At 31.8% G+C, this 26,033-nt stretch overlaps 2 protein-coding genes across 4 annotated transcripts in view; one reads left to right on the top strand and one right to left on the bottom strand.

Annotated features, from left to right (window-relative positions):
• LOC124951669 (neuroligin-4, X-linked-like) overlaps positions 1-26,033 on the bottom strand; it is a 233,137-nt gene that overhangs the window by 122,449 nt on the left and 84,655 nt on the right. The window lies entirely within an intron of this gene.
• Positions 11,227-25,818, top strand: LOC124951671. The gene is made up of 3 exons (XM_047500432.1): positions 11,227-11,347; positions 24,377-24,684; positions 25,517-25,818. The coding sequence occupies exons 2-3, from the start codon at positions 24,466-24,468 to the stop codon at positions 25,754-25,756; spliced, it is 459 nt and encodes a 152-aa protein (XP_047356388.1). The 5' UTR covers positions 11,227-11,347; positions 24,377-24,465; the 3' UTR covers positions 25,757-25,818.

The raw sequence follows: 26,033 nt of genomic DNA, 5'->3' as shown, positions 1-26,033 counted from the left end.
GAACCGTCTCTACGCCGACAGAATGAATTTGAAAAGCGACCGAGCGAGAACTAAGTTGGATAATAGGAAGGATGATAGGTGGAAGGATGTTAGGATAAAGAACACCGTTTCTGTTTCGAAGAATCGGTTCAACGACACTGCCCAAGCCGTAAATCACACATCAGCGTTGATTGCTCTTAATTTCCTTCGGCTACGTGGCTCGAAATTCAAGAACGTATGAAGGAGATAGCGTATAAGGTAAGCTCGAACGATATCGGATCTTTCTCTATCCTCGGCCTCTTATATATAGGGTGTCTTTTAAAAACAAACAGTAACTTATATCCAAACTTAAATATTATTACAAAATTTTTGAAGAAGAAAAGAAAAAAGAAAACAAAAACGAAAAAAAAAAATAATAAGAAAAAGACAAATAAAATACAAAACTTTTACTTGCAATTATGCCTTGAGATTCCAATAGAAATAACGTAGATTCGTAAATTGAGAAAAATATTTCCGAAGAAGGGTATGTTTTTTTCTTCCCCTTATACTCTCACGAAGTATAATATCATCGTGAGAATGACTATATCTATACTGTTTATTTTCAAGACACCTTGTATATTTACCTCCAACCGAGAGATTCTCGTCTCGCGAATGAAACATCAAGCTACACGTCAAATCAAAAAAGGCTTAACATCGATCGATCTACTATTTTTCTTTTCGGCACTAACTCACCAAACATTCTCATTTCTTTTTGGATTTTTCTTTTACTTCGACAGGCATTTGTGTAGGATTACTTTTACTTCTTTTTTTTTTTTATATTTATATTTCTAAATATAATAAATACGATAATGTATTACGTACGTGTATCGTGTAATTCGTGTGAAATAATTTCAGACATCTCGTATATATTGTATAATATTATATCCGATATATGATCGATCGAAAACGAATAAGGATAAGAAGGAGCGAACGATATTAACTTAAAAAAGAAAAAAAAAAAAAGAAAAGAAAGAAAGAAAGAAAGAAAGAAAGAGAAAAACGTTGAATAAGATCGGCGAGAGGTTATGACGAGGAAATTTTTTTTTTTTTTTTTTTTAAGCAACAAGCGTCACTCAAAATGAGCATAGTCCTGATGTCTGGAAAGATAGAAGAAGAGTGGAGAAGCTTTGTAGACGAGAAAACACAGGAGCTTTTCTGACTAGAAAACGTCCGTTTAGATACGTGACAGGCATTAAAGGGCTACGAAAGATCCAACTACCTAACACGAAGCAGCAAACCAAATAGCTCGAACAACTTCTCGAAAAATTCTTTTTTGATTACGAATGGCCGACTTTTCTTTAACAATAAATGAGCCCCGCGGATTAATTTCGTACCTTTTCTTATCGGAATATTCTCTTGGACAGACAATCGCGTCGAATTTCGAAGCTGTTCCTTATAGTTATTTACCTATACCACTGGAACCGATCCTAAAGTGACACTTAATTAAGAAGAGAAGAAGATCAGCCCGCGGTGCAAAAAAGAATAAGAAAGTTGCCCGTTATGGTCGACTAGTCGAGCCAGATAAATTGGATAACGAAGCGGGCATCTCGGGGAAAGTGCTGGGAAATATGTAATTAAGACGTTTTGCATTAACGAAGATATCGATCCGAGTCAAATGGAATAAAAAGGAGGGGATAGGAGAAAGTGGGGAGCGGGAGGGGACCGGGGGGGGGGGGGGAGGAGGCGGCGGGGAATAATCAAGTAAAAAAAACTCCATTGAAAACTTTTGATTGGTTATACGTTTTTATGACACCACACTTTCATTTTAAATTGTTAATAATAATTATTATAATTATTATTATTGTTATTATAATTTTTATATAACATAAGAATATATACCTAGTCAAAATAAAATATCTTAGATGGTTTCATTCATTTCTTCGGAATGTTTTTTTCTTTTTTTTTTTTTTCTTTTTTTTTTTTTCTTTTTTTCTTTGAAATCCATTAAATAGCTAGCGACAATCTTTCGTATTAATTTTGGTTTAAATAACCGCTCTAACCGGTGGACAGCTTACTTAGACTTCTACCAGAAATCTGCATTACGAATAGTGGAGTGAGGGGGATTGCTTTGAGTTGACACTTCATTCCTCTGAACCGGTGGGATAACGAGGGTGTAAAGTACTCGCATAGTTTGGGCAAGTCGTCAGTCAACAGAGAACGCTTCTGTCATCTCATCGTATAGCTTACCACGCTCGGCTTGTGCTAAGCTGTATAAATGTTATACATAAATAGAGAGAACAGTGAGAAAATGACGAACTTTATGATTTTAACAGAAGAATTTTCGAGTTTCGAGGATGTCATTTGAGAAACACTTTCAAAGTTAATTTTATCGACATTTCTATGAACACTTTGCGGTTTGTCGAAAACAAAAAAATTATTGGTTTTTTTTATCAAACGATTCATTTACTGTAATAATCGTGATACTCTCTCTCCCTCTCCCTCTCTCTCTCTCTCTCTCTCTCTCTCTCTCTCTCTCTATTTCTCTCTTACGTTCTGAAAATACATTTTCATTTTCATAGAAGATGATAACTCGAAATGGAAATAGCTTTTCTCCTTTTCCTTTCTGAATTATAAATCACAATATTCTCATAACGTTCAGGTTGTTCTTTTACTTTATTTTTGTGTACTCTCTCTCTCTCTCTCTCTCTCTCTCTCTCTCTCTCTCTCTCTCTCTCTCTCTCTCTCTCTCTCACTCTTTAACTTTTTCTCTCTTTCTTCCTCTTTTTGATTCAATATTTCGAAAACAATTTTCTCAAAGGGCCATACATTCGTTCGTTCGTTCATTCATATAATCTTTATAATGTTTATAGAGCGTAAGAGTATTTGCAACGAACTATCAACGAGCTCTGATAATCTGAAGCATAACATACTCTCAATGAACAAGGGCCATTGAAATATATATTTAACGCGTAATTGCAAAAACGAATCATCTCGCTAATCGTAACACTTCTATTAACTGTACACTCTATTTCACATTCGATCGTATAAAGTATTCTGATTGGGAGCACGGAAATATGATATAAATATAAATGTTAATAGGATCGATAGAAATTTTTGTTGAAAGTAGAAAAAAAAAAAATGTATAGAAAAATTTTTATCCGAAGTGTTTACGAAGGAAAATTGATCAAAATTTAATAGAATTTGTAATAACTTTTTCATCGACGATTAAATGATTAATTTGTATTTTGATTTACCAATTATAATTTTCTATAAATCAATGTATGATATTTACTTTTACCGATAAATTAATTTCCAATCGCTAGATTGAATTAATTGCGATCGATTATTTTTCAATTAATTTTGTAATCATGTAAATCTTAATAAAAATGAATTGAATTAAAAATAAGTATTAATCGGTCAACGTCCAACGGTGGTCCAGTAAATTTGCTCCGATAGATTTTAGATGGTTGAGTTAAATTGGACATTCTATATACCGAATATGCTGATTCGTGTACTCCTCCGGGTATCGTTAATCGTCGTGACATGCTCTAATTGACGTCGCTCGCACCGAATTTGTACGCTTTTAAATATCCTAATTCTGACAATGAGTGTTTCGGTATGTGGCGAACTCGTGCTGACGACGCTCACAAACCTCTCTGTATCTATACCTACATATATTTTTCCACATTCATGAAAATTACAAACTACGATTTCAATTGTCTCTTTTACAATTGTGTTCAACATTCATACTCGGAAAATATATATACACATCATCATTGCAAATATTTCTTATTAAAATTTCGAATAATTTGTTATACGTATATAAACTTTTTTTTTTTTTTTTTTGATGATAATAATATTTATAGTAATACTTAGTGTATTAAAAAAAAAAAAAAAATAATAATAATAATAATAATAAAAACATTGCAATATGTAGAAATAATATAATAATCGTAATAAACGATAATTATTAAAAAATCGTATATAATATTTTGAATGATGTTAATAAATAATATAAAAAGATATTCTATATAGTGATTAATATAAAAAGTACTATGATCGTTTTGGTAAAGGATCGAACAATTGCTTTCTCTTTTGCTTGTTTTTTCTTTTTTTTTTTTTTTTTTCTTTCTTTTAGCGAAGATAAGTGGAATTCCTCGTTAACCCTCAAAGGCCAGAACTATAAATGTTAAGCCACGTGGAAACGAAGGACAATTCGTATAATCCAACAGCCACCCGCACGGACCCATTGCACTCTTTACCTACCAAATGAAGAAAGCGAGTAGAACGAAGAAACCAAAACTGCAGTGCTTTTTCGTTGTAGTATGAGACGGTGAAAAAAAGGAAAGGGAAAGGAAAAGGGAAAGGGAAAGGGAGAAAGACGTTGGAAAGAATTGTATGGCCAAGAAAGAGAGAAAGAGAGAAAGAGAGAGAGAGAGAGAGAGAAAGAGATAGAGATTTTCAGGAAAGAGCAGCAAACTTCTTTTAACTACCATCCTCCTTCCTTCTGGCTATTTAGGTATCTGCCATTCCCGTCGAGAGAATGGATATTCCAGAAAATTCAGCTACCTTGAAATTTGTCCTATTTCGGCTCATGATCTTACTATTTGCTTTGATTAAATGAAAAAAAAAAAAAAAAAGATAAAAAAAGGAAAAAAGAAAAGAAATTGTTGAAGAATGTGTAATCGCTAAAGAATTAATCGATATTAACATTTCGTATAGTTTCTTTTTTTTTTTTAAATCGTCCAACAAAATTCTAGGAATTACTTGATTGAGTGAGTATTTGATTGAGAACGATTTAGGAAAAAAAAAAGGAAGGAAAAAAAGGAAAGAAAATATTATACACAGATATTGTTATAACTTTTGATTGTTCTCACAAAACACATAGCATAGTTTCATTAAGTTCGAACAATTTATTCTACTCTTCATACTCTGTTCTAAATCGGATTGTTTCGAGGTTGCTGTTAAACCACAGATTTGTTAGAGTTCCTACGAGAGATCGAGAGTATAGATCGACGATTGCCGCACGTTCGCTATAGCGCTTTAGTTTGATTTTTGGCCAATTTCCGGAATGGAGCTCGGTCACCAAAGTTCTCCCTAGAGAGAAATTCGTTCGATGAGTTGCTTCCTCCGCTTTCTCCTACGAGTCCAATACGAACGATTTTCGTTAACCTCCCCTGTCCCCAAAACTCCATCCCCCAATATCCAAACCCCTATCCCCATCGCCACCGCTACCTCTCAGTCTATCTTTAACCATTCGTATGAAACACGAATGAAGCATGGACCGATTGTTCTACTCTTGTTTTGATATATGTTGTATATGAGATTCAGTCTATCGCAGAAATATATGGATCTGATGTTATAGGTTTGAATTTTATATCATACATATATTTCAAATAAATATTCAAGAGATTTTAAAAATATTCCTTTGTTCCCAATATTATAAACATGCGAAAATCTTTTACGTCTCATTTCTTACATCTTTTTTCTTATTGTTTTTGTGCTTTTTTTTTTGTTTGCTGTTTGAATAATAATAATAATAATAATATAAGCGAATTAGTTTTTTAATAAATTTTCATTCGAAAGAAATAAATTCGTTTTATATTTAAATAATTAAGACAGATTAAACAAAAATCGATCATTCTTTGTTGTATTAATTATAAAAAATATTGAAATTTGTTGACATATTTATTTATATAACTAGAAATGACTATAAATGAATGGTCATACCTGTGTTGATTTTTTCGATTATCCAATCGAATAGTTGCCGAAATGTTATTTGATCGTAAATAAGCTTTAACAATTTTGATTGTTCCACAAAAGTTTAACGGTATCGAATCATTCTATTCTTTTGATCTTTACTTTGAAATATAATGTACATATATCTACGGTGTTCAAAAAAATAGTGATACGCGTACTTACTATAGACAAAGGATGGGTTGAATTTTTTCAAAAGGACAGATAAAAAGTCAATATGCAATAAAACTGACTATTCATTCGAAGTATAGAAAAAATTTTTTTAACAATTTTTAGCGTTATAAAACGAAACGTTAAAGGAATAAAATGATAAAAATCGATTTATTTAACAAAAAAAAAAAAAAAAAAAAAAAAAAAAAAAAGAGAAAAAAATAATAGAAAAAAAAAATATAGAAATTCTTTTTATATTTAAAAAAAAATTCTATAGAAATTATAATAAGAAAATAATCTTATGTGTTCAACAAAACGTAATGGATTTTCGGAACACCCTGTAGAGTTCTTCCATAGGAAGGCAATTTAATCTACGGCAAACGAGTAGGCAGGCAGATAGGGGCGAGCTCTCGATTTCGGTTCGCGAACCAATCCGCTTCGATAGTTTCGTTCGATCTGAAATTCGTGGTAATTAGATCAGTTAATTCGTCGGTGAGTCCGTGCCGGCAATTCGAAAGGAGAAACGCGAGGACGAGTGGAATCCGCCAGAGGAATCCGCTTCGGATGGTCGGTTCGAGTGGATTCTCCTAGAAGCGGCTCGTCACCGAGATTCAAAGGGAACATTTTACCAACCCTTTCGTTAGTTCCCGTTCCATTTACGATTGATTTATGTTGTCGTCTCGTATTCTTATAAAAGTAATTCAAATATCGAGATGAATCAATGCCGAAATTCTTTTTCTATTCTATGTTCTATTTCTGTGCTTTATTCTGATATATTAGAATCGAAGAGTTTAAGCGAAAAAGATATTATCGCAAATGCCTTTGATATTGTAAATTTTAATTTTTTCTTCATTTTTCATTTGCTACTTTGATCATAAAATATCGCTCATATATCAAATAAATAATTGATAATGTATAAATTTTCAATTATATATTCTCTTTGAAGTATCGACTCACTTTAGAGATCTACTTTATCGATGAATAACTAAATTCCAAACAACAACAAAGTATATATATATATATATATATATATATATTTATATGTATATATATATATATATATATATATATATATATATATATTTTCCATTTCTGGAAGCGGATTGCTCGGTGGTTCACCAACCTTTAAATCAGTTAGAAAGTCAGTCAGAAAGTCGAATCGAGCGTGTAAAAGGGCCAATCAGAAAGCCGGTAATTACTCCTTTAGCTTTCCCGATAAAAATTTCTTATCCGTCGTTATCAGGATCGAAACTTTGAGATCGAAGCATCGAGAAGCGGTATTAAATTACCACGTCTCGAGAGTTATGTTTTATCTAGGGAACTCTCCTTGCGAATTGAAATGGAACATTCAAACGAACCTCCCTCTCCCTCTCTTATCCTTTCTTTCTCTTTCTCTCTCTTTCTCTTTCTCTTTCTCTTTCTTTTTCCTTTCATTTTTATTTTTCTTCCTCCCGAGCGATTACGGTTTTCCCTCCATCTTTCTGTATTTCTCGTCTTCCCTTTATTTCCTTCAGAGCAAAGGATAGAATTTAATAAGAGGTTTAGTATTTTCAACGCTGCCAGATTAAAACTTTTACACCGTATTACTCGACTAGTTTAACGTTTTCATCGTCGAACCGTGTAATCGAGAAGTTTATACTTTACGAGTAGCGTGATCCGAAAAAATGCGGTCGAGGCGTTACTAACCTCGTTTCCGTTCCTCTCTATTCAACTGTGGCAAATATTTTTTTCAATAAATAAATATCTTTCCGGAAGCTCGAACATTGAAAGACTCAATTTACGAGAAACTGTATGAACAAGAAGCGAATGGGACTATTCGATGGAACGAAGTAATCGTGTGTAAAAATGGCGATGGTGAGAATAGTATCGAATGAGAAAAAGAGAGAAAGAGAGGGAGAGAGGGAGAGAGAGCAACCGAGAAGAAAATCTTCGGGATATATCTCTTTGTAATTTTAACTTTCGGATTTTGCATATTTCTTTGATCTATCTTCATTGATCTATCTTCATTCTACATGTATATAAATATTGATATAAGGATATCAGACACATAGATATATGTGTAATCTTTTGAGATAAGTTATTTTCTTTTCGAAAATATGTTTTCATATAGATATATGATAGATGATAGATATAAATATGAAATTCTTTTGCCTTATAAGGATAGAAAAGTATATAATACAATATAGACGTATAATATATATATATATATATATATATATATATATATATATATATATATATACATGTATATACATGTATATATAACTATCTATATATATATATATATATATATATATATATATAAATACATGTATATACATGTATATATAACTATCTATATATATATATATATATACATCCATAGGAAAATATCTAAATATAATTCAATCAAAAAACATTTCCTTCTAACTTAGAAATCTAAACAGATATCTATCTTCTTTTACGTTGAGTGATACAAACTATTGGAGATTCTACGAGAATGATAGTATAACGAGAGAATATCCTAAAAGATATCCACACATATGTGCTTTCTTTTTTTTTTCCTCCCTACCTTTTTCTCTCTTCTTTCAGAAAGAGAGAAAAAAGGCTTTGAGAGAACGAGGAAGAGAAAGAGACAAAGGAAACGAGAGAGAGAGAGAGAGAGAGAGACGAAGAGAGCAAGGAAGAGGAAGAGAACGTGTGAGAGGGAGAGGTCGATGCTATATATACCCTTCACCTTTATTCTCACGATTCTTTTGACTTTTTGCGACTGAAAAGCCAGGAGGGATTCCAGCTTTCCGGCTGGTGGTCCTCCCAGTGCGGCCTTCCGAACTGCGCTCGGACAAAATCGAAGGCAACTCGATCGTAGCATCGTCGAAAGAATAGAAGGGACGAGGGTAGCTCGGGGACGAAAGGGACGTGTTAGCTGCAGTCCAGGCGTGCCGATTTATTTAGCGAGATTCAGGATGGCTTAACCATTCGTTCTCCAATGCCGACCTGTTTCCCGTCGGTATTGAGTTTTCCAGAGCGAACCATGCCGCAGGGACATACGCCGGACACGGCGACGACAAAGCAGCAAGTCCAAAAATGCCAAACCCTTTTTCGCCGAATTCTACGATACTGTCGATTTTTTCCTAACATATCCTTGATTTTTACTAGCAAGTATTATTATTATTACTATATATATTATATAGGTATATATATATATATATATATATTATATATGGGTATATATATTGTATATCGATATACATATATATATATATACAGATATCTGTTACCTGTTCTCTCTGGTTTCTCATATTATCCCATTTGTTTTTGTTATTCTACCTACAATTATTTATCATTATATTATCAAATTCATCTAAACTGTCTTAGTCTTTACTATCCTATAATTAATGATAGTAGATTAAATTTGGAATATTTTATTTCTATATTTTTTATAAGCACGTTTACACCCTCTCTCTCTCTCTCTCTCTCTCTCTCTCTCTTTCTCTTATTAATTTCGAAACCTCCGAGAATATTTTTACATTCTAAGTTTCATCACTTAAAGTCCAATACAATAATATTTTTAATACGAACGAGAAAGTAATTAAAAGTTCTAACGCATTAAAGCAACCAATAGAATTTTACGTTATAGTAGCACGTAGAAGTATAATCGAGCATAATATTCATAGCTTTCAGTTGGGATGTTTATCAAAAAACGGCAATGGGATACGATGTGTTTACCGCGGACTGGCTACTCCCATTTTTGGCTACGAACGAATGCGCGAGAGTTTTCGAGGTATGTAGGTGTTGGTGTTAATGAACGGGGTAATAAATCGTCAAGGTCGGAGTAGGGCGTGATTTTTTCAACGCTTCCTTTTAATGACGCAACCGTTGCACAAAAATATATACGTGCATGGGAAAACGTTCTTTCGTAATAAACTACACTATTTCGTGAACTCGTGATATTACGCGTGAGTATTCGTCGCGTTCCCCCTTCGTAAACAATTTTATCGTCCACTCATCTTTCTTCCATGTTTTCGGTGTATATTTGAGCCGAGTAACGAGACCGGAGGCCGAAAAAGGCAAAAAAAAAAAAAAAAAAAGAAAAAAGTATAACAAGGGTAATATATTGACATAACAAGGGAATAACATATTGACGCCTTGTAAAAATTTCACATCGATCTTGTTCATTGTTTAATGACAAGTTAATAGACTAGGAACGTTACCGAATGTTTTATCTTCCTTTCACGTTTCGATCGTGTCATTCTATTTGAATTCCATCCAATAGCGTCACGTCAACGGGTTCCAAATTCTTTCGTTCGTGATCATTTTCGACGAGAAGAGAAAAGAAAAGAAAAGGAAAGAAATATTCGAATCCTTTGTCCGAGATTTCGGACGTCTGCCAATAAAAGACACTGATATATCTCAAAAGAAGCGTCACCTCTTTTACGATGAAAGACGTTACTGAAGAAAGGAAAACGATCCATCGTGGATTCTATTAGCCTTTTGTGAATTGTTTTAGCAAACACAACTATTGATTGCATCACGACGATTTGCATTTTTATTGCTACGTACAAAATGAATTATACGATTAGATTAATTTCCTTTCTTTTATCTTTGTTTATTTATATTATAACGCGTCTTGAAACGATCGATTATTCTTCAGATCATAAAATGTATCCATCAGAGAAATCATAAGACTCTTGACGTTAATTGTTGTAATAGAATGAACGATTCGAGAAGAATGATAGAGGTTATTAAAAATAACACTGGGTACAGACTTCAATGGTTGATTCACATAAAGGAGACACAGTCTCCGATTTTTTAGTAGAAGCCAATCAAGTTGATGAAGGTTGAGAGTAGTATGCTCGTCTCAGGTCGAAAATAGACAGAGAGAGAGAGAGAGAGAGAGAGAGAGAGAGAGAGAGAGAGAGAGAGAGAGAGAGAGAGAAAGAAGATTCATGTCGGGGTTGGACAGAAATGGCGAAAGGAAAGGAAGAAGAATTCCAACACATTCGAACAAACCGACGGAGGTAATTTTCTACGGCAGCTCAAGCCCACGTCATTCCTTCTTTTTTCCTTTTTTTCTCTTTTTCCTTTTCTCTCTCTTTCTCTCTCTCTCTCTCTCTCTCTCCTTCTCTCTCTGTTCATTCCATGCGTCTACCGTCGAGAAAGAGAAAGAGAGGCGACAGAATCGTAAGTGTCGTAGAAGAAGTTCCCAGAGTGCTGGAAACCTCTTTTCTCTCTTTCTCTCTCCCTCTCTCTCTCTCTTTCTTTTTCCTCCTCCCTTCTCTGACCCTCTCTCTCTCTCTCTCTCTCTCTCTCTCTCTCTCTCTCCTTTTCTTATCTTATATCGGGCTAAAATACTCAGCGATACGGATACTCATTCCGTGTCTCTGTAGTAGTCAGTGCGCGCGCGCTATCCTTCCGTCAACCGTATAACGTTTTTTCTCGTCCGTGTAAGGTTTCCTCCAGTGGATGTACGCGGAAAAAGTGGGGCTGGATCGAGATAATGGTATATAATAGTCCGGCCAAGGAAGGCTGGAACGAGTAACTTCCGAGCGGATTTCTGTTTCCCTTTCTACCCCTCGCACACTCCGCTATCCCCTGCCACCTCCAGCTACCCCCTTTTTCCACCCAACCCAGCCCTCCTCCTCCACCCCTTAGCTTCCCTTCTTCTTCTCCACATTCCCCTTTCTCAACCTCATTCTCCATCTTTTCCTTCTTCTTCGTCACTACTGCCGCTCGCCCACTAGAATTTTTCTCTTCCATTCCTCGTTTCCCATCCTCATCTACGCAACCCCTTCTACTTTTTCTACCAATCCCTCCCTCCACCCCCTACTACCTTCTTGTCTATATTCTCTCATCTTTTTCTATCCTTTTTCTTTTCTTTCCTTTTTTACTTTTTCTTTTTTTTTTTTTTTTTTTTTTTTTTTTCTCCCTATTCTCCTCGCGAGGATATCTGGAGCAACTTGGTGAATTTAACTCGAACTCACGAAAGAAAAATATTACTACGTTTGCAAATGCTAGATTTTAGGATACGCGAATGTTTCCATGCGGTATCGTTATCATTATTGTTATTATTATTACTGTTATTGTCATTGTTATTATTATTATTGTTATTATTATTATTATTATTATTATTATTGTCATTGTCATTCTCAACGTCGTCGCATTATTGTTATTATTTCTCGATGAACGTTCGACGAGCTGTCACCCGAACATTTCTCTCGTTTATTATCATACGTATATTCGTATTATCACGTGGAATAATTCACCAACGGGTTTCATCATAACATGGCTTAATGTGATAATAAAGAGAGATTTCGCTTTAGTGATTTTAATTGAATCCGATACCGTATGACTTTCTAATCCAGACAAGACTTATTAATTTTTAATTATAATACGGAACATGTCTCTTCGAAGTTGAATAATTGAATTGTCAATTTTTTTTTCCACGAAAGAAATTGATGTGAATAATTTTTATCGAAATGTAATAACTTTGAGGCAATTCGATTATATATTTATTACTTTGAATTTATTCTATGAAGTAAAATTTATTAATCTGTGCCAATTGATTGATCAATATGATCAATTTCGTAATTTTAATATTTAAGATCATCCATTTTAAAGGATAAATATCAGAGTAAAATATTTATATTTCTATAATCGTCTTTTTGAACTACATTTTTTTTGCATTTTTTTTTTTTTTTTTTTTTTTTTTTTTTTTTTTTTTCATACAAATGGTATTTCGCGAGGAAGAAAATTTACACTTCCATCTCTTGTTAATATAGAACGTAGATTAAAGAATATGACTTTTTCTTTTCTCGCGTATAGCGACGAAATATCTCTCAGATAATTTATCTCCATTTTTGGAATATAAATTGAAGTTGAAAATTGTACTCGATAAGGTTCATCGATATGTCTGTGTTTCGTAGACTCGATTGGATATCGATAATAATCATACTGCAACCTCCACTGGTTTTATTACGTCAATTTTCGTGATGGCTATGCTCCCCGTAACATTTCAAATGATAGACATATATCTCCCGCTTGTCTGCTTTTCGAGACAACAGCTTTTTAAAAACTTTCAAAACGATATTTTAATCGATGTTTTACGATAATCTTCCATGCATACGTACTTGGATATATAGATGCATTCATATATCATAATAGAATGTTTTACATTGACAATATATATGCTCCTTTTATATAAAATACAACAATGTGATTGACGGAGATCTCTATATATGAATGTATAAAATAAAACATGATAGATTACTAAAATATATTTCTTTAATATTTCGCAATGGTAAACATAAATATTTACTTATTCATTGAGAAATATTTTTTAACAAAAATATAAATAATAGGAAGATGTGATCGTGAATGTTGATGTTTTGAAATAATTAAAAGACAATACATAAAGATAGGTCATATGAAAGAGATCAGAAAAAGGGATATAGTAGTTGACAGCTAGTAAGACAAGAGGAAAGACGTAAAATGATTCTGGACATTGATATTTATCATCAAAAATGTACGAGAGGTATTTTTTATTTTTATAATAATAAAAAAATAATAATAAAAAAATATCAAATATATATATATATATATATATATATATATATTTTTTTTTTTATATTCTTTTATTATTACTTTTTTATTATTTTTTTATTATATATATAGAAATAAAAATAAGAAAAAATATATTTGTGGTTAAATATATAGATATACAAAAAAACACACGTACACACACACACACATATATATATATATATATATATATATATATACACATACATTCGTACTTAAACGCACATATGGACGCGTGTGTGAAACCGATCTGAAACGGAAACTCGGTCGAACGGATAGTCCAACGGTTTATTGGCCATTTAGAGTCGGGGCAGTAAATTCTTCTTGAAGTTGGGCACTTATTGCAGTCGTCCGAGGCTTTTCACAAGGGGCAAAAGGTACACCTAGCGTAACAGTCACCGAGAACCATAAATTTTCTTACAATTTACGGGACTACGACACAACAGAACGGTGTTCCAACATTCGGAAGAAGTAGCGAGAACTTTCTCCATTCACGGTAACGTTTTCCACGACGTCGACTCGCGACTCGCGACGCCTACGTATTTTCCTTCCTTAACTCACGAACGCTTGAAATGTTCGTTGGAGATTTAAAAAGTATTCCATATTTTTCTCTCTCTTTTTATCTTTCTTTCTATCTCTCTTTCTCTCTCTCTCTCTCTCTCTCTCTCTCTTTCTCTTGCTCTCTTGACACACTGTTTTCTACTCTTGTTTCACAAAAGGTAAGCAGTTAATCTCTTTTTTCTGTCTTACTCCTTCTTTCTTTCTTTTTTCTCTGTAAAATTATATATGTATATGTATACATATATATTTTATATACATATATATACTAATCGAACAATCTAATTCAATAGAGCAAGAATAGAATAATTGTAATGGAATAATTGCTTCATATTATAGTAATTATTATGGTAGATTACGAGACAGATGTTTGATTATATTTACATAATTAAATAATTACATTTAATTATAAGTATATAGATGCATATGCATATATTTAGATTGTTTAGATGTGGAGTTAGAAAGATAAAATTAACTGAAAAATTAAATTAAAATCTATCATAATTGAGATTCTTAATCAATATTCAATTAATAATATGAAATGCGAGATTATCTTGCAAATCTTTTCTAATGTATAAATTCAATGATTATAAGTATATGGATAATTTTAAATATCGATCATTAACAAATATTTTGATACAATGTGACAATAATAAGTCACAAATTTGTATGTTATTTATTTATTAATTAAATTAATAATAATCTATTTTAATTCTATGATACTTGGAATCGAATTTGAAAATATATAAGCTTATTTTTATTTTTCTCTTATTATTCTTCTTATATATTCTCTTCTTCTTCCTCTTCTTCTTTTTCTTATTGTTATTTAGAATTCAAATGCTTTATGAGAATGAATATCTGAGAGTGAACATTGAACTCATTAAAATAGATTTAATGATTTTCGTACTCGTACATTAGAACAATTACCTTCAATTAGAAGAGATATTGTATTCGTTTGGTGAATTTCGAGCAGATATTGATAGAGAGTTACTTCGATTGAATTCGAGATCCAGAAAGAGTGCCAATTTGTAAAACACAAGCGTAACCTCTTACCGGATCCTCTGTTGAACCCCTTTCTACTTTTACCCTGAACAGTACCACCCATAATACAATTTGATTCAATGGCTCGTAAACGATCGTGTCCACAGTCTCTCAGGTTGTTCTCTTATTTCTATTTTGTCTCTTTTCTTTCTTCTTTTTTCTTTTCTTCTTTTTTTTCTTTTTTTTTTCTCTTTTTTTCTTTTTTTTTTCTTTTTTGGTTACTCGACTCGGATTTATCGCGGAAACGAACGAAACGTCCGGATGCCCGGGCGATATAATAAATCGGTCGCTTAGAAATATTTGGGTCGAGCCTCGACGACAATACAGCGTCCGTTCTCATTCTACGTTCTTTTTTCCTTCTCGTTCTTTGCCGACAGCAACGTGACCGATTCAAAGATTCACAGAAAAGAAATTGTATCTACGTGCTCTCGTACGATTAATTTTTCACGTTTATCTACACGAGACAATCATCTTTTATTTTCCTTTTTCCCCTTTCTTAAACGCATTGTGAAGGACAAAATTCGTTCCCTTATGAAATTGTCACGTGGGAAAGAAAATGAAATAAAATCAATCATTGATGGAAATACTTATGGCGAGGTAAACAAAATTGAAGAGAGTAAAGAAGAAAAAAAAAACAAACAAACAAAACAAAAAAAGAAAAAATAAAGAGAAAGAAATAAATTAAAATTTGCAATGGCCTTCTCTGAGAGATAAAAGAATCGAAGCATAAAGAAATTTCAATTCATTGCCATTATCGAAAAAAAAAAAAAAAAAACGAAGGAAATCTATTTCTCGGCTTTTTCAACGAATATCATAGGTACTTGTCATTGGAAAAGAGATCGAAAGACGTTCTTCCAAATGTTCCTGATGTTCTCGAAGAAATCCTCGAGGGAATTCTAGGAATAGCTTTCCCGTTAGGCGAATGACAAAAATGTACTCTCAATGGCGATGAGTATAGGATTAACGTCAATGAGCTCTGCCATTCTACCATTCAATTTAGTTCTGCGCAAATAACAAAGGTAAAGGGTAGTAGTGCGAGAAGCACAAGGGAGGAGGAGGAATCGAACGAGTGAACGAGCGGAAGGTGTGTTTGCTCTTTCCTTTGGCTTGCATTTGAACAGAGAACTTTCTTGGTCGTGCATGCGGATGACTAAATTTGCGTCGAATCATTGGCTAAGCTAAAAGCGTCGCAAATCATTGACGGTCCCTTTCCTATTTATTCGATTATTCACTTTTATCTCGTTTGCACTTTGATCAAAAATTTGAAAACTTTTCTCTCAGTTTTATCTCGTTTAAAAGATTTTCCTTCTCTTCTTTTCTTTTCTCATTACGAATAGTTATACAAGTATTGGACTAAAGATTACGATTTACCAAGGATCTATCTTGAATTTTTAACAATCTTAACTCTTGATCTTTATTAGTTCCGTCGTCATTATTTTATACAATTTTAATTATTGTCAGCGAAACTATAATGATTTACAATAAATATCTAAGTACGTATCTAATATGCATTTTCTCTCTCTCTCTCTCTCTCTCTTCCTCTTTCTATATATAGAATCTAATTCAATCTAGTATTCCAATCCATACTCATTCGTACTAACTTCTGGAGTAATATCTAAGATCGTTTCATGATTTGAACGAGAAAAGTTTATTTGCGAATTCACTCAAAGTTGTGCCTATAGTAGTAGTACGGAACGATATCATCTTAGTCATTGTACGTGATTCGTTCTCAATGCAGAAACTTCGTCAAAGGATCGAATGTCGGCAGGGATAGTTCTTGGAATACATTTGGCCTCTGAAACAATTCGATCGTATGCGTTGATTGTTCGAACGACCTCGAATTGCAGCAGGATATTGCGTCGTCCAATATGAATTTTCACGTTCATAGACGGACATGGTAGTCTCCATTTTCCCATGCCGCTGACATTAACGCCGTTTTTTGTTACGTGTAAATTGATATCGATTTTTGAGAGATAGGGGGGAAAAAAAAGAAGGAAAAGAGAACAAGGAAGGGGATTCAACTCGAATTAATTCGAGTTTCCGAACGAACACGAATGAACGGTTCAAAGCGGATACGTGAAACGTACGCGTTTATATGCGTGTGTGTGTGTGCCTATGAGTATGTATATACGTGTGTGCACGTGTATGTATGTGTCTCTGGAACATTAATTTAAAGCAGAGCTATATATGGTAACCGTAGAAAATGCCTTTCGAATATAATGAAATTTTATGAACCTTTGCGTAATTTTATTACTGATATTTGTATGACATATAACTTATTGTATGTTAAGAACATAACTCTTTCTTATCGCGTGAGAATATTAAATTTATGCGATGCGACATATCTAAAGAGATACCCCTTGATTAATGATATTTGTAATACAAATATTAATTATTTTCTTCTTTATTATTTTATATAGAAAATATCTTGATAAAACGAAGTATCTCCATTTTTATTTTATATTAATTATTTTTATTAATTATTTAATAATACTTTATCATTTGTAATTTATTTCGTCATATTAAAATTATTTACTATATAGTTTAATACGTATACAATCTGACAATGTTGTTCTTTCCCTTAAGTTAGTTGGCTCATGATAATTAACTTTTCAACCAATACCTAAGGATAAGGTACAAGGAAATTACCCATTCGTGAGTATACCGTAGACCATAGCAAAGGTTTGCATTAATTATAAACTTCCTGGGTATGAATTTTCTAGTTTCCATCTTAAACATAGAAGCTGCACATTTAACCTTAGGTGTATAAATATTTTGTTTTCGTAGGTGTATGGTTTATTCCAATAGCTCAATAGTTTATATTGTTTAACGAATAGGGTGTGAATATTTTATTAGAAATGATTCTTCTTTGACGATCTTTCAATATTTAGGGTTAATTAAGTAACGTCAAAGTAAAAATAAATCAATATTATAAAATATATTTTAATCCTATATTTAATTATAATTAATCAATTAATATTTATTGACATATCAAAAAATATTATTATATTCACGAAATATCTTATATAATATCTCGAAGGTAATTTAAAGAACATTAAAGAAATAAGATCGACGTCAAGATAATGTAATTAAGTACAAAAATGTGAAAATTCCTTAATCTTTATTGATCCGTTTTCATCAGGCAAGACACCCCTTTTAGGTCGTTCGTGTTGAGTAAAGACAATCCGTTGCATTAAAAGACGTCTTTCCTAAGGAAGGAAAATAACAAGAAAAACGTATCGGAAGAGCAAGGACAATGACCGTTCGACAATGCGATCGATCCACTAACTCGGGAAATGTGTTCTGAAGAGAGACGTCAAATCCGCTCGATTGATCGCCGTAAACGATAAGCTCGCGCAGGCATTGATTTTCAATGGGTACCATAAAGTTTCCGATCAAATGAATCCGCAAATACTATAACATCTTTTTCTCTCGTTTTTAATTTTAAAAATTCCTTTCATTCCTCTTCAATCTAAATATTTGAAAAATTTTATTGTCGCGATCGAAATTCTTTTTAAGACGTCAAATGACAACGAAATAATAGGAAATCGTTTTGATCAACAAATATTTTCAATATATTTTGAAAAAGCAAATTGTATCGTTTAGATAACAGTTATTCGTTAAATATTTGCACTGATCGCGAAATGGATACATACGAATACCGTAATACAGGGTTTATGTAAAAGATTCGAATAAACGAATTTCCTGCATTTTCTTTTCTTTTTTTTCTTTTGACATTTCAAAAAATTAATTTTGCGATTTAATTTCAAGAATATTAATATAATCATCGTAACGTTCTAACGAGTCTATTAAAATGTTTATATTTTCACGTGTTATAAGATGATCGAAAATAACATTTTTTTTTTTTTTTTTTATTTTAATTGAATTGAGAGATCCATTTATTGAATCGCATATGTACTGTTTATCGTATGATTTATCTGCGTTTATATATAAAAAGAAATAAAAAAAAAACATTATTCGAAGAAAATAAAACATTATGAAAAAAAGAAATGATTCGCGGTCAATCAATCGCTCGTCGTGGTGAGTTTATAGAGAAGCCGAGAGAACGTCGAAAAATATGCATGAAAATCCGAATAAGCTCGCTTATTCTACGTCGTTTCGTGAGAATAGACTCCGGAGTCCCCGTTCGTTTTGATTTCGATGGCTCTCTCTCTCTCTCTCTCTCTCTCTCTCTCTCTCTCTCTCTCTCTCTCGACCGCTTATCGCAAAATTATACGGTTGATTTTTGTGCTCTGTGCGAAACTCCGAAATAACTATAATTTCGCCATTATGCATGCGCTACGATGAGTTATTTGGTATGACGTATTTTCGCAATATCGAAGAATTTAAAAGCAATTTAAAAGAATATAAAGTAAACATCGAAAAGATGAAAAGTTAGGCGAAAAGATCGGTCTATCGTTGAATTTCATATTACATTTTTATGTAAACTTAACGACGAATTAAATCTGTTTTAAATTAAATAAATATATTCTATGTGAATTGGATAGAAAATTTTCAATATTTCTTATTGAATATTTTTAAAACATATATACATTACACACATTACTTATTTATTAACTTAATATTATATATTTCGTTGAAATAATATTATATATATATATATACATATTATTATTATTATTTTAATTATTTTTATCACACGTTAAAATCAATCGAACAATTCGTTTCAGAATATATGATTATATTAAATAATATTGAATGAATTAAATTTATGTATTTTTTCGTTCTTATCGTTATTATTTTCACGTTTTCTCATTGTATTATTATGAACATATTTTATGTGTTATATTTTTATGTATTCATACGGTATTAAGCCACAGATTATATTTGTTAATTAGACATATATTGTTGCAACATGGATACGTATTAATCAGATGTTACGCATTTATCAAGGATTATATCGGTTAATTATTTCTGCCAATAATTCTGCGTAAAGTTGTTTAGTGTCTCAAAATCAGAAAATGATTACTCAGTGTCGTTTAATAATAAATAACATTATTATTTTGTCGAATTAGTTTAGGTTTCTACAATTTTTCAATATTTAATCGACTAATCTAGTTTTCGAAATAGTTGAAATTATTATACGTTCTGGCAGGAGATTACGGTAAACGTAAGAGCTTTAGAAGCAACAACATAAGGCTGGCCGGAGATTAGAGTCCGTTACATACGCGTTGCATTTCGGGTCGATTCCTTTGGGAATCGTGCGACAGCTAATTTCGTGTTGGAGGATAGCAGACACTGCAAGGTCCATGATAAGCATTGATAATGGCATCGTATTAGGCTATCAGCTTATCATCAAAATATTCACATAAATATTTCATAGAAGACATGATCACGTTTAAGCTTCGATCATAATTATTGATTTAAATCAATGTCGACTATTAGTGCTTAATTTTTTCAAAAACGTGTTACGATTGTTATCATTTATAAGATTCATAAAAGCAAATAAATACTTTTAATAAAAACTTTTATATATAATGAAGAAAGAAAAAAAGAAAGGGAAAAATTTCTTTTTAAATTTCAGTGATAAACAAAATCACTTTCTCATCGTATTTACTGATTCTTCTGGAATCATTCAAACTCGTATGGCAAGGAAATAGGTATTAAAATAAAAATTTCTTAAACATAACCCTTGTGCCGTGTTGTTTGGTAAACACGAAACCTTATCGAGCATACACACCTGCTTTGTCTCTTCACTTCTATCAATCGATGAACGAGAATTCACAAGCGACGTGTGTGCGCAACCACGATTGGTAATTTATTGCTTAACGCCACGTTGAGTCTCGAGGCCATCAATAGCATCCTATCGTGCATACGATTAATCCCATAATTCGAACAATCGCTTGGCTTCTTTCCAATCGTGTTATATAGATTTATAGAAAACAACGAATTTAGATTAGATTTAGATCTAACACATTTAAGCTCCGATTAAACTTTTGATCCTTATTTCATATTATTTTTTCTATCAATATAATATTATGTTATCTATATTTGATATTGTACGATTAATATACTCGTAATATAAATTATCAATTGTTTATTTTTATGTATTATAGTACAATCGTCAAGTCAGTCACAAGAAAGTATGCTTTCTTTATCGATTAAAAGGCACAATATTGTAGATAGAATTCCTTTCGTCTTTTCCATTGGCGAATCAAATTGTTTTCAAACCGTTTCTCGAGAAAACACTCGACTAAATTCCAATGCGAACTAGAGGAAGTAGCATGACGTCGAAAAATTGCCGGTATGCACGTCGTGCAACCGACGGTTTGTACGAAGCATCGCATGCATTTTTTAACGGTCGAGTAGCCGCTCGATCTCCATTCAATAAGAATTTTTCTATGTTCTTTTTTATTTTTCCCATTCTTCCAGGAACTTCGATTTTATTTCAATCGAAGTCACAATCAAGCTCCGACGTTTCTAACCCAATAGAGATACCTTATTTCGAAAGATATCGATAAAATAATTAAATCGCGTTCAAATTGTAAAATAGATGTGGTTTGTGAGAAAAAGAATGGTTGCATAATAATGATCATCAAAGAGTCGTAAACGTAAATATTCTCTTGTTGAGATTTCGTGGACAAAATAAAAAATATAATCCACAGTGTAATATTTCCTCTCTTTAATTAATTATAAATAATAACAAAGGTAAATTATAAATTATGCCATCAATTACTTTTATGTTCGGAAAGGAAAAACAAAAGGGAAGAAAGAGAGAAAGAGAGGGAGAGAGAGAGAGAGAGAGAGAGAGGAAGAAAGTGCAGGAGAGCGAGATAGATAGATAGATAGATAGACAGATAGACGGACAGACGGACAGATAGATAGACAGACACACAGTAGACGGAGAGAAATATGAAAATATAAACACAAAGAGAGAGAAAAAATGTAATTAAAATAAATAAATAAATATATATATATATATATATATATATATATATATATATATACATATATATATTTTCTTTTGCTGAGTTAGAACATCGTAATGCTTCATCGTGATACATCAAAGAGGATTATTAACTATAACGTGATCAATACTGTTAAGGAGATGTAGAAGTGGACAACGTTTCTCTCGTGGTAAAGTAGACAAAGAGAGAGAGAGATGGGCGGAGAGAGAGAGAGAGAGAGAGAGAGAGAAGGAGAGGGAGAGGGAGAGAGAGATAGACCGAGAAAGAGCTTATGGCTTCGTTCCATTACGCGACTGCACGCTAACCGCATGCTAAGGGCAAAGGAAGTTCACAGGTAGATTGAAAGCAAATGGAACGCCGTTAATTAAATAGATAGATACTCGCCAGACTCGCAAGCCGTTGAGTAGTCTGATGAACGCTTCTATTGTAACGAATCCTCTTAAGCGAATCGAACCCGCGTAACTTCAAAGTAAGACACAACTGTTTCGTTATACAACAAGCATTCACATATGTATGACTGATAAAAACTACATAGAATTTTGACGTTTACATATGTTCCACGATTTCAGAACGAAGATTTTCTTGAAACAGTATTTTACATGAACAGAGGATCAAATTCATCGGTAAATAATATTCATTCAATGTATGGATTTCTTTCTTTATGATATTCTATTTGTATTTTTTTTGTTTTTGTTTTTATTTTTTTTTTTTATATGAAATTATTTAAAAAAAACCTGCCGAACTCTCTATAATATTATGTAACTTTGAAATTGAAAAAAAGAAAAGAAAATTATCTTTCAAAATTATATTTGATCGTTCTATCATAAAGTAAATTATTGGGCAGTTTTGATATTGCAAGGATAAATTTTATATTATATACATTTCTATTTTAATTTCGTTCGTTCAGGGATAAATTCTTGGGAAATAAGTTATCTCATAGCATCAAACGAATTTTAAACATAATTAATACATGCGTCTTTAAGGAACACCTAGATGAGGAATCGATTATTTAAGAGTATTTACGATCCGTTAAGCACACGTCCTTCCCTGAGGGGTGTTCATACTAATTAGCTTATTTACCTGATACGTAACAAAAGCCATTGTTTATGTTATTATCAGACGAATATATAGCGCGCCAGTGGGCCGAACGTTTTAATTAAAACAAAGGACTTTATTGTATTAAGCGGTTTAATAATACTTTATGCTTCGATAACCACGTACAATATTGTGTCGTTAATGGAAGTCTGGTAAAATAATGAAACGCAAATATTTCTTAAGCTTGAAAATAGATTAAAGACAGAAAACACACGTAGTTAATAATTCACAAACGTAAGCGTATATATTAACGTTTTTATTTGAAATGTATAATTAAAGACACGAGCAAGTTTTAACTGAGTTTTCTAAAGTTCTTTTTTCTTTCTTCTTTTTTCTTTTCTTTCCTTTTCTTTTCTTTTTATCACAAATCCAATCACAAAGTTAAATTTTATATATCACGCCAATTTCTCAGTAGACCTGTAAATATATTAAAAATTTAATAAAATTTGGAAGAAATACTCCATATATTTTATTTGTAAAGAGGGATTATTTATCAGATTTTATAACTTCGAAATTATACGAGATGTATAATTTAAAGATGAAAAGTATAAGAAATAGGAATTTCTAGCCTCAAGATATTCGCCCTTTACGTGTAATACAAGGTAGATTTTCTGTAGTAACAAAACACAAATACATTCGATGCTAATCTGGTATGCTAGAGTGCACGCAGAATAGAATATAGAAACGTCCGTCGGAAATTACATATTCCTCGAGAGAATACAGATGGAATCTTTCTTCGAATCTTATATCTCGTCGAGGACGGACCTTTCCAGGAGATAAACTATCTTGGAAATGTCGCCGATCGTCGAATTCCGTTTCGAGAAAAGATTTTTCTAATTTCCTGCAGTTTGTCCCGTCTCGTGATCGAATCGAATTTTCAATTACTTCTTCTTTTTTTTTTTTCTTCTTTTTTGTTTTTCTCTTCAATGACATTTCAATCATATCGATCGATCCTTTCGCTGTATCGTGACAAATCAAACGATTGTAAAGGGTTTTCTCTCTTTTTCTATTTTCTATATGTCGAGAAATATAAGCTTTATCAAAAGTAAAGTAAAAAACGTGACAATGACATATATAATAGAATTAATTGATTGATTAATTGATTGTTAATTTCTTTTTGTTATTAAAATCTCTTAAATTTCAGGCAATAGAATATTTTCGATAATAAATAAATATTTATATAAAGGATAAAATAATAATAATAATAATAATAATAATAATAATAATAATAATAATAATAATATCAAAGGATTTGTAAATTGCGATCAAATGAATAAATCTAACTATTTGATTTTCCACTGAATTCTTTTCTCGTCGTAAAATACCAGGTATTGTAAAATGAAGAGGGATAAAAAGAAAAAGACGTAAGAACGCAATAATTTCCCACCGGTCTCTTAAGTGCTCGAAACAGTCGGCGATGTACAAGACGGCCAAGCCAACGCCTTCTTTTCGTTTCGAGTTTCAAGTAGCCAAGGAAAAATACGAGGAGTCGAAAAAAGGAGAGATATCCTTTATTTCTCCTTTCTCCTCTAATTCTGGATCTTGGCTTTCGTGGTTGGACAGTCCTTCAAGAGCAAGAAAATCTTGGTTAAAAGCTTCGTTAGGAACGAACGAGGAGTTTTCGAGGCTTCTTTTGGTGATTAGAATTAATAGAATTTAACAAAAGAAGTAATTACGCTCTTCGGCATTTACCTTGTAATCCTTTTTTTTTTTTTCCTTTCATTCTTTCATTCATTTAAGAAAGCCGAAGATAATCTTTGTGTAGTTGTTTAAATTAAACCGATGGATTCATTGTTCCTTTCTCTTTTCATTTTTGTTTTGCTTTTAAACCACGATAGTATTTATATTTTGCCGTTTTTATTAAAATAATAAATTATTATTTCATTTTATCGAAATACTTTTAATGTCTAATTATATTCATTTTAATTTAATTCAAAAGAATTCAAAGTTTTCCCATTCAGACACATATAATAATATTTTTAATTGAAGCCAATCATCAATAAAAATGAAAAGATTCTTTTAATTATGATTATATACTAAATAGTTCATTTTTTAATTTATCATTTTTCTGTATCATACGTTAAGAAAATTTTAAATGTCTTTAAAGTCTAATTATATACACTTTATATACAAATCTAATTATATAACAATTATATACACTTTGTATGTGATATTGCATTCTAATTCAATATTTTCCTATCTACACACACGCAGACATATATACAAATATATATATATATATATATATATATATATATATATATATATATATATACATATAATATTCTAAACTAAAACACAACATTTTCATTTATCATTATTTTCATATTTTATATTTTTATATACATAAATGTATTTTCGAACATATCATTTGTCTATATCATTCGTTTTCTCAAAATTTTAATTCATTATAACATTATATAATATTATTATTAATATTCTGTTCTTATTTTCTTTTCTATTATTAGGAACGCTACGCAAGTATGGGAATTATTCGACGAACGCGAGGAACCTCTCGGACTATCTCGAATCTCGAGACTTCTCTGAGTTCCCAATATTCACCGAATTCTCTAGACCGTTCTCGAGCCTCAGATCTTCTAGAAAATCTTTTTAATGTCTCTTTTATGCCTTTTGAGAACGTCGGACTCGTTCCGATCTTCCGTATTGTTAAACATTCAGAAAGGAATACGAAAGTTTTCGACCGCTGATGGAAAATTAGTTAAGTCGAAATTTTAATCATTAAACATTGAAATTAAAGAAATAATGAAATTTTCGAATTTTAAGTTTTTTCTTTTCCTTCTATTGTTTTCGTTTTCTTCTTTCTTTTTTTTTTCTTTTCTTTTTTTTTTTTTTTTTTTTTTTTTTTTTAATTTACCTTTTAACCATCGAGATCATCCGTAATGTTTTAACTTTTAAGTACACGAACGTAATATATGCAAATTTATGCGAATGCGACAACGTAGACCAGAGCATTGCGTAATTTTA

The sequence above is a fragment of the Vespa velutina genome, chromosome 9 (genome assembly GCF_912470025.1).
Source record: "Vespa velutina chromosome 9, iVesVel2.1, whole genome shotgun sequence".
Taxonomy (NCBI): domain Eukaryota; kingdom Metazoa; phylum Arthropoda; class Insecta; order Hymenoptera; family Vespidae; genus Vespa; species Vespa velutina.
This window is presented reverse-complemented; position numbering and strand designations above follow the sequence as displayed.